Below are 10,340 nucleotides of genomic sequence, written 5' to 3' on the forward strand. Positions count from 1 at the left end.
CGTTACCAGGAAGGGAAGACATGACTTTTCAAATAAGTGTCTTCATTTTAATATATATAGTGCAATTGCTGCTTCACTATAAACTGAGAAAGCATACTTTCTTCAGTCAGATTTTTACATGGCATTTTCATTGCGCTCCAGCCTCTTGTAGGTCTAGTAAAACTTTGCACCATGGGTTGAACTCAATATAAACAATAAACAACAAAACCTTTGGCCATACAGTTATTTGGAAAATGTATATGGTACTCAACAAGGAGTTTTTGCTCTGGATTTCACTTTCCTTCAGAACATTAATTATCCAGTAATTATTATTTGAGATCTCTTAGCTAACTAGCAGTATTCAGAATTCTGACTTAAGAAAGGGGGTACATTTTGTTTATTACTCAAAAGTACTTTCTACTGGCTTACAGGACACATCTCGATGAACGGGAAACAACTTCTTTTAAAATCTACATGGTAGAACATCAGTCCCCTCCCAAACCAGCATAATTTCTTATTTATTTGCCCTAGTTATTTGGCAGATATATCACTGCATTGTCTGCATTCTTCACTAATATTTTATCCTTTCAGTACTTGACTGAAGAAAGAAAAAATTGTTTGCCTGCCTGAAGCATTATCTGACTTTTTGGCAAGTTTTTTGTGGAAGAATAAAAAGATAAATGTATATCAAGTCATCAGTTCAGTCTGTCAGGACACAAAGTGTGAACTTCCAGTCCCCACTTTTCTGTCTGTACTACCCGGTGGATTAATTCTGTGAAAGAGCAAAAGGACTCAGGCCTGAAATAATGCCTAAACTAATGATGCATAAAAAACTCATCCCTGCTTGAAAAGATGCAATGTAAGTTTGGTCTTATCCTGTTCTCTTGATTATATTTATCTATGTTGGAGTAGCTAGTTGTAAATGTCAAATTCTCATCAGAAGAGAAAGGAAACAAAGGAGCAGAGAGTATTTCTTTTCTGAATTTGAAAGATCCTGTTTTGGAGGCTGTTCTGTGGTTGAAATACTCTTCCCTTAGAACTATTATTTAAAAAGAAGTGTAATCCAGGTATGTCTCTTCTCAAGAAAATCACTTAGTATACTTCATGTAAAATTAAATTCAAGCAATCTTCCTCTTCTTTCATTTTAATGATACTCAATAATTTGGGCTTTCATATTGTCCACTTGGACTTTTTCAACCTGCACAAGCAAATTACTTTGACCCTTGCAAGTGATTTTCTGTATTTTTCCTAATGTCACCTGGTGTCCTCCATTGACATGACCGAGACAATACATTATCTCTCTGCTTTTACATTCATCTTTCAAGCAGTAAGCAACAATAAGCAAAACCACTACCTGACAGATGATAGCGCAGTTCTTTTAAATGATTTATACTGGGGTTAAAGATGGGGAATCTCTGTTATCCCTCTGTCTTTTGCCAACCCAATTTAATCTTTCTGGGACAGAAATTTCTATACTTCATATGAAACCTTCTCTGCTCTATACTCAGTTTTTCTGAAGAAACTATAGGCAAGAGACTACATCATATGACAGTTGTTTCACACAGTAGCTCCCAACTTTTCACAGCTAAAGCAAAGCATTACTTTTTTTTTAGAGACATTCAATCCTGATTTAAAAAATCAACTGATGAAGAGTCTGCCAAAATACTGGCTAATTACCTTGCCTGTAAAACTGCATGCACCTTATTTTCAATTTGTCTTTTCCTACCTCTAGCTCACAGTGATGTAGCTCTTCAGTTCCCACTAGATCAAAAAGACCCAAATCCCACGTATAGACATATGGGGATCAAGTTATCTCTCAATGTTCTTTAGAGCAATTCAGCTGCATCCTTAAAGGCACTTTTGTTTTTAGGAAAGGAGTCACACAGGGAACTCATTTTTAACCAGATACGCAGTCATCTCTACAGCCTTTTCAAAGCTATAGCTTCTCCACATACAGTTTCTGTCCTTTTTGTGTTGTAACCCACTTCTACAGCATATGGACTATAATATATTGCATGCAACCAAAAAATGTGTGTTTTGCTAAGTTATTCAGATCTTTTCATCCTCGTCACTATTATGCTCCAAAGATCACTAAACTTTCTAAGGGTTGATTTTATACTTCTTCCAGAACACTGGTAAAAATACTGAATACTAGAAAAAAGCATTTGCAAGGACCCACTAAAAATAAGCACAGGTAAAGATGCTCCTCAGACACAGTGTATTGTGTCTGGACTTTACACACATGGAAGGGCTTGTACTAACATTACTGCAGGAAGGATTGGTGCTTTGAATGTATACCTAATGCAAAAGGGCAGCAAGGGGAATAATGCAGGGTCTCTCAGGAGATTAGTTGCCTTTTAAGAATGGCTCAGTAAATAAAGAGGGGAAAAATTCATGTGACTTGCCAGCAAATAAATAAAGTCTGCCTCAAGGCAGGTTTAATTTGCACAATGAAAATATTTCAATAACTAAGTATATATACATACACAGACACTTTTATAATGAATAAACAAAGTATGCACATTTAAGCCAAAATCTTTCTTTCCCCATTTTTGGCAGATTCCATCATTTAGTTTGGCTAGAATAATCCTTTACCCTGCTTGTATTTAGTATGTAACAGAGGTCCCATATTGTATGTATAGGTGAAAGGGAATATCACAGTGTTTCACAGCAAGCACATGTCCACCTCCATAAACTCTACAGAATTAAATGCAGAAATCACATGCACTACTTTTATGAACTGGACCCTGCATTTCTTTACGGGTAACAGATGTGGCATTACCTTGCTAATGCAGGGATATGATGACATGTTCTCAATTTGATTACAGGAAAACTGCAGCTCTTAATTATAAGACCTTTCAATAGCTAAACAAACACACGCACACAACAGAAACAAGAAACAGGCATGATGGATATCAGTGTGATAAACTGCAGGCTACGGTGATAAACTGGAGAGGCACCATGAATTGTGTTTAAGCACCTTTTGTTTACTTCACTTTCTGTTCAGTGCGGAAACTAAGCCCAGCATGCCCAAACAGCTGAGTTTATCCACCACTGATATATGGCAGGCACTTTCAAATCTTTCTGAACAGAAGTGTTACTAGGCAGCTTTCGTCACAGGGCAACCACCACTCTAGAAAGTTGGGGGACATATTACTAGACAGTATACAATGAACCAGGATCCAAATTCACAACCAGACTGCATCTTGTGAAATCCAAATGTGTGTAAAAACCTAACCAATCTCAAGCACTGTTTCACATTGTGGTTAAAAGAAAGTAAAGAGTAAGTTCTCCAGCAGGATTCCTTCAGTGTATCAGCTTCCTGAACAACCCTTGGTTGGGCAGGTCTACTTTCTCCACATCCCCTGGCCTTACTGCCCCTTTTCTTCCAGGGTTGGGTCTTTAGGCTTAAGTCCTCATGGAGCAAAAGAAATTAGTCCCATGAGATTAGCCACTGTAGCACTGAGAAGAGTATATATAAAGTATTCAAATCATTAAATCAGTAAGACCTATACGACTATGTATGTAAAACAGGAGTGTGCAGGAACAGGTTTTAAAGTGTAAAGCTGGAACTATAGCTGGCCACTTTTAGACTGTCCTGGTGACATAAAAGGGCTGTAAAAGATGTCTGGAGAACAACCCAAATGAACAGTGTGCAAAATGGCTCCATACTTTTCTAGGCTTTAGTACAGGAGTGTGCCAGGGAAGAGAAAAGAGGGGAATAGCTGAAAAGTGTTGCACTGTGGCTCTCCTTCATGCCTGTTGGATGAACCATGGATTCCAGTACACACAAAGGTGAAGAGCTACCCTAACTTGTCCTTCAAGCCAGAGATGTTCCTGGCTGAGTCAGGAATAACAAGTGCAAGATGGAGTTGAATCTCATTGATTTTTGTCTCTTTTCAGTAATCTGATTAAAATTAAATTACTTCATTGTTGTTTAATACCTCCCCTCTATCAAATTCTAAAGCACTGAATATTAAAAAAAACCCCAAACAGCAAACCTCCCCCCGAATCCTTGAACAGTTCTGCTCACAATCTATGGCTGCTTTTCCGAATACATTTAATGAATACCCCTTTTTAGTGTACTGGAAGATTTGCTCTGCATTTATTGGTGCAATTAACATCACTTAGCCAAGAAACTTTCACCACTGCAAAACCATGGTGAGAAGTAATCAGTGCAGATGAAATGAAGTGAAAATTGAAACACTGGTAATGCTGGTTTTTCCTTTCAGAGCTCTAGAGGATGATAATCAAGATTTTCAAAATGCTGTGCTTAAAGTTAACCACTTGAGTATACAGCTGACATTCAAATGACACTGGCCATCCTAGAGTTACCACTGACTTTAATAAAAAGTTGTTCGTTGCTCAGCAATGTTGAAAATCACACTGATTATCTTGGTCTTCAATAGGGGCTTATTCATCTCATTACATAACAGGTTTTAAAAATTTTGGCTTATGTCTGCTGGTTTAGCATCCTAAAAAAAAAAAATCGGGTTATGCAGACAACTGACACAGGCAATAAGAGAATATACTTTGATGGCCAGACAGACAGAGAAACTTTTTTAAAAAGCAGAGAGATTGGCTATCTGGCCATCTGCTGCATTGAAAAGAACATAACTCAGCTAATGAAGAGCAGAAATAAAGAACTAAAATTCTCATTCAATTCCATCAGTTTCAACAGCAGTTGAGTGAGGCTGATCTGTGTTAGATTTTTTTAGACAGAAAATCATCTAAGCAGCATAAAATCAGCACTTCTATTTTGTCATGATTTTGAAATGAGAGGGTTCATTTTTGTCCAGGGTAAAATGTATAAACCCAGTTGAGTTTGGCCTATGCACCACTTGGAATAGGAAGGAGACTGTACACTCTGTGTTCACACATCAGAATTCCTCCTGTGCTCTGGCTTGCTCTAAGTCATGATGGAACTAGTCCTACTGAGTTTGTAAGCTGTAGGAGTGATTGGACCAGGTGGCCTCCCAGAAAGGCACATTTACCTTGAACAGGTGAACTACACATAGCCTTCATTGCAATCTGAATAGTTTAACAAACCAAATTTTAACCAAGAGGAAGACAAAGTCCTCCATCTCCATATCTGGTGGCAGAAACATTAATGGGCCTTTCTTGGGCAAAGTAGAATTGAAAAAATTAACATTCTTCTAGAATAGTCAACTACATGCACATGCCTATCACACTAGCCTTTCTTATTTCAAACTCATAGCTTTTAAGCACTTCAGTTTGCATTTTAGTCAATGTTTCTTTATGTGTACTTTTGCATGTAGTAGAAACAATAAAAGTACTTATACTTAGTGAGGCTCATTTGAATAGTTTGAATGACTTCCAATAACCTACTAATTCAGGAACAAACATACTTAAAAAAACAGTTAAGTTCACGAACATATATTTTTATAGCTTCAAGTACTTTAAGTTAACAACTATGTCTTAAAATTCAGAATTGATTTTCAGTAAATCAATTAGAAAACTTTTACTACTTTGTGAGTTTACTTAGCTGCCCGCAATGGAATGTATCTTTTATCTCACTGAATTATAAACTAATTATTTTGCTAATGTCATTGTAGTCCTAAATATATTTCATAGCAGAATTCTTATAATTAATTTTTATCTACCAGAAAGCACTAATCAACTAGATTTGTCACTTCCAATGCAATATTATTGCATTCTGACATGTCCAATCAGAGTAAGTGTTAATTTAGATTTAGTGATAAATGATTTCCAATACATCAGTAGTATTCGTGTCTCTAATATATTTTAATATAGATTATTTGTTTAAGTGATATTTCACCTTTGATTATATTTATGAATGGGTTTCCACCGACCTTGATGTGGGGCTCCGAAGGAAGGAAGGACTATATTCATTCATTATTCATGCACAAACAGTGGTATTTTTGTCTGCGTATAATGTATCTATTTTAAAATGTTTTTTAAGGTTTAAATTTTCAGTAAGTCCAAAGGCAAGTATACACTCATCTCTCATAACCAGCAAACAGAAGTAAGCATGTACTCCCGTGAGTCTCTTTGAAAGCCCTTCTCTCAATCTCCATTTCTTTCAAAGTGCTCACACTGAAATAATGTGAATGAAACTGAACTGTGCAGTGGGAATTAAAAGCAGAAGAATGATTGCAGCCTCAAAAATTCTTACTAGGAGCACAGTTCGTGAGTGGACGAATGCCAGGTCTGAGCACTCTGCCCATACACACAGGAGTGCAATGCAATGTACCAGTGGTAGCAAACCGTGAATTTCTTTCTCATGTGTAGTGGGATTTTCTAGTTGTGTAAATACTGATAAATGTCACTTTTTCTTATGGGTAGGATAAAAAATACAAAGCAAAGAAAAACAACATGAAAAACAATCCCTGGGCCCTATATAGCTGATAGGGGCCAAGTTAATATGGGCCCTATATCAGTCATGAAAGTCAGAGGTAATATGGATACAGCAGAGTAACTCTGGGCTGCTTTAACAACTTATGTTGAAGACCTGTTTGATAAATCTATATTCAGCATCCAAGAAAACAGATGCCTGCATATGGAGGTACTATGACTTCTTTCAAATGTGGCACATGCAGTTTCATGCAGTTTTGTATCTTTTTTCTTGAAAACTGCACCTAGTAAAGATTTGGCTTTGTTTAAAGCACTGGCTCTTGATAACCTGTCAGATGGTACAGGGGTCTGTCTCTGCTTGAAGAATTCATGTCCGGTATGATGTAGCTCTAAATGGCCACAGTCTCTTTTTATACTTCGAGGCAACAAGTGACCGCAAGAAAGAGGGCAGTTTACCCCTGAGAAGATGAAATTCTCCATGGAAACCAGAAGTAAATTCAGAATAAAAAAGAACCATGTGTCTTAAATGGCAAATAACAGCAACATAAAAATGAAGAGTACACTGGTAACTGAAATTAAGAATAATGCTCTTCACAGCTCTGCCTTCACACTAAAACTGGTGAGATGTTCCAGCTGTAAATAGAAGTTGGAAAACAGTCAAGGCAGTATTAGCAACTGCAAGACTTCTTCTGAATTCACTGAGCCCAAATAAAGGTTAGAGTCATACCTGGAGTCTTGAAATTTCTCAGCTGAGATGGAGTGTCACAGATTTCCAAGATCCAGTCACCTGCTGCTTTTTCACTCCAGCAGTGAGTAGTCATAAACTCCCAGTTTTTGAATCCTTCCATGGAATGATCAAATAACCTAAAATAAATCACGACATTATTTTAAGTGAACCATTTTATTTAGGGAGCTAAGCCTCCAAGTCTGCAAATTCTTGAACGACATACTAATTAGCCAGTTCATTCACCTGTGCCTTTACATAATGTTACTCATGATGGTTTTCCCACACATATTTCAAGTACATTCAACAGTTTCTTGTTGTTTTGATGGAAGAGATTCTTTACATGCCATCATTTGTCATAATGTGAAAGAGAATGGAAAGATAATTAATTTTAAAAAAAATGCTAGTACTGTTTAATAGGATTGCTTTAATAGCAATCCTATTGCTATTAATAGCATGATGTAAATACAAACAACTCATAAGTTGGAAAATTTCTGTAACATTTATTTTTGGTTTTGGATTGGAATACTTAACAGGGGTTTAAAAACAATAAAAAGTATTAAGTGACTGAGACAATATTAGCGATTCAATATATGCGACTTCTTGTGAGGAAATAAAAGGTAACTGAGACATTGGTCTCCATCCTCAAATGACCAAGGTATCACCCTCTTCAAACACTTGACAGAACTGAGTTTGGGTAAAACTGAGAGACTAATGGCATCTGATGGTTTCATCTAACCAACAACATTACCATAATTTAATTACCTAGGTCTTGGGGGAAGAAGTTGGAGCTTAGGCCTGGATTACAATAATTTCTAGTATGGGGGCCCAGTTCAGAGGTTGCAATGTGATGCTGATCCCATGGGGCAAGACGAAGGAGCCAGCGATTTTATTACCTAGAACTGGAATTTATTAATGAGATTTTGGAAAGACACAAGAGAATTTGCACTTTTATTCAGTGCTCACAGCTTGTTGCCTGGTACCCCAAAGCTATTGATGGGAGGTGCACCCTAATCAAGACTGTTGCCTCCAATAAAACAGCACAGCTCAGCTTTAAAAAATACACATATATACACACCCATATATATGTATGGATATATATTTCTATATAGATACATGCATATATATACATATATGTATGTATATCTATATATATACACACATATATGTGTATATATTTATCACATTTTTAATTTGGCCTTTATATGTGCAAATTCCACTGGTAATAGCTATGCTTAAATATTTTTCATTAAAAAAATCTCTACAGTAGAAAATCCAATAGATTTAAAACCCTTTTCCAAGAGATAGAGAAAAATCTAGTATTAGACTACAAAAATATCATGATATTTTACACTGACTCGATTCTTTACTGTTATTTTCTAAGCTAATTTCAAGCTTTATTCTCAAAAGTTTGTGAAGTTCAGCAAACATTGGGAAAGCAGGATACTTTTGTAGCAATGTGAGTATGTGTCAATTTCTGGTAAAAATCGCCACAAAGGATGTGAATAAAATACCATACTTCTTGCTGAAAACTTTGGTCAGTTAGAGGCATGTGTTCAGGTACTGTGTATCCACGCTTACTTCAATAGGACCTGTATGGAGCTGCATGCCTGCTGTACTTTATAGGACTCAGCCCAAAGCTGATTTTCACACTCTCATTTGTGCAACCTTTTTCCATTATAAATGAATGCCTATAATAGTACTTTTTTTTTATTAGTGTTGATAACATTAAATTAAAATATAGATATATATTTAGAATTAGGCTTCATTTTCACTGATAACTGGGTGAGATTTTCTTCTGATGCAGTTCTGTGCCTCTGTGTGTGTGTATATATATATATAAATTCTGCCAGCAGAATTGGCCTGTTTCATGTCACTGTTAAATCAGTTGTTTGAATACAGCAAATCTCACAAACACATGGCACACATCATTTACTGAAAGGGTAGAAATTATTATGCAGTTATTATGCAGTGTTTGCATGTGGATATATCCAATTTAAGTCATTATGGAGGTTATTTCCAACAGTTAGTCAAATTGTCATACCGTGTTCTGCTGATAACTAATGTATTGCTTTCTAAACAACCTGTCAATCTGCCAAGGCAGCAATATTCCTCTTTGCCATTGTGGCAACTAAATTATATACAATGGTTCATCTAGCTTGGAGGTGTCGCTATCCAATTTAAGTCATTATGGAGGTTATTTCCAACAGTTAGTCAAATTGTCATACCGTGTTCTGCTGATAACTAATGTATTGCTTTCTAAACAACCTGTCAATCTGCCAAGGCAGCAATATTCCTCTTTGCCATTGTGGCAACTAAATTATATACAATGGTTCATCTAGCTTGGAGGTGTCGCCGAGGTTAAGTCGGCCTACGCCCTGTGTCAAAATTGCTTCCATAAAGAAAAAAAGACAGGTCATTGTCACAGGAGACTCCTTTCTGAAAGGAACAGAATGCCCAATATGCAGACTGGACCCACTTCTTAGGGAAGTCTGCTGCCTCCTTGGGGCCTGGGTTAAAGATGTGAAGAGAAAACTTCCTACCCTGGTATGGCCTTCCAATTACTATCTTTTATTGATTTTTCACGCAGGCAGTGATGAAGTTGCAATAAGAAGTCCAAGGGCAATCAAAAGAGACTTCAGGGCCTTGGGACGACTGGTTAAGGGATCAGCAGCACAAGCAGTGTTCTCCTCTATCCTTCCAGTTGCAGGCAATGATGAGGGAAGAAACGGGAAGACCCAGCATATCAATACCTGGCTCCAAGACTGGTGTCACCAGCAGAATTTTGGGGTTTTTGATCATGGGTCGGTCTACATGACACCAGGCCTGCTAGCGCCAGATGGGGTACACCTGTCTCAAAGGGGGGAAAGGATATTTGTGCAGGAGTTAGCAGGGCTCATTGAAAGAGCTTTAAACTCGATTTGAAGGGGAAAAGGGATAAAACAAGGCTCAACAGAGATAAGCCTGGGGGCGGCATGCCAGTGTTTGAGGGACCGTGTGCTAGCGAGGTCCTCCGGTCTGCTTCCCAATGTGCTGAGTACACTAGAGCACATTTGAAATGTCCCTGTACTAACGCACACAGCACCCTAGCCATCTCAGTGGAGGTAGGGGATGGAGATCCATGCAGCAGCAAAGATGCAAGGGTTGTTGATGTGCTAGAAACCACGGAAGTGCCTGAGAACAGTCTCATAGGAATTAGGGCTTCTTCCCCCAAAAAGGTGGCGGGATCAATAGCCCAACTGAAGTGCATCCACACCAATGCACGCAGCGCGGGCAACAAACAGGAGGAGCTGGAAGCCAT

General features: G+C 37.6%; 1 protein-coding gene across 1 annotated transcript in view; it reads right to left on the reverse strand.

The window, feature by feature from the left end:
- Positions 1 to 10,340, reverse strand: part of PCSK5 (proprotein convertase subtilisin/kexin type 5) — a 269,604-nt gene that overhangs the window by 74,468 nt on the left and 184,796 nt on the right. Inside the window, 1 exon segment of the mRNA XM_009328171.1 lies at positions 7,043 to 7,179. Within this exon segment, the coding sequence (XP_009326446.1) occupies positions 7,043 to 7,179 (137 nt within the window).

The sequence above is a fragment of the Pygoscelis adeliae genome, unplaced genomic scaffold, assembly GCF_000699105.1.
Source record: "Pygoscelis adeliae isolate BGI_AS28 unplaced genomic scaffold, ASM69910v1 Scaffold45, whole genome shotgun sequence".
NCBI lineage: Eukaryota > Metazoa > Chordata > Aves > Sphenisciformes > Spheniscidae > Pygoscelis > Pygoscelis adeliae.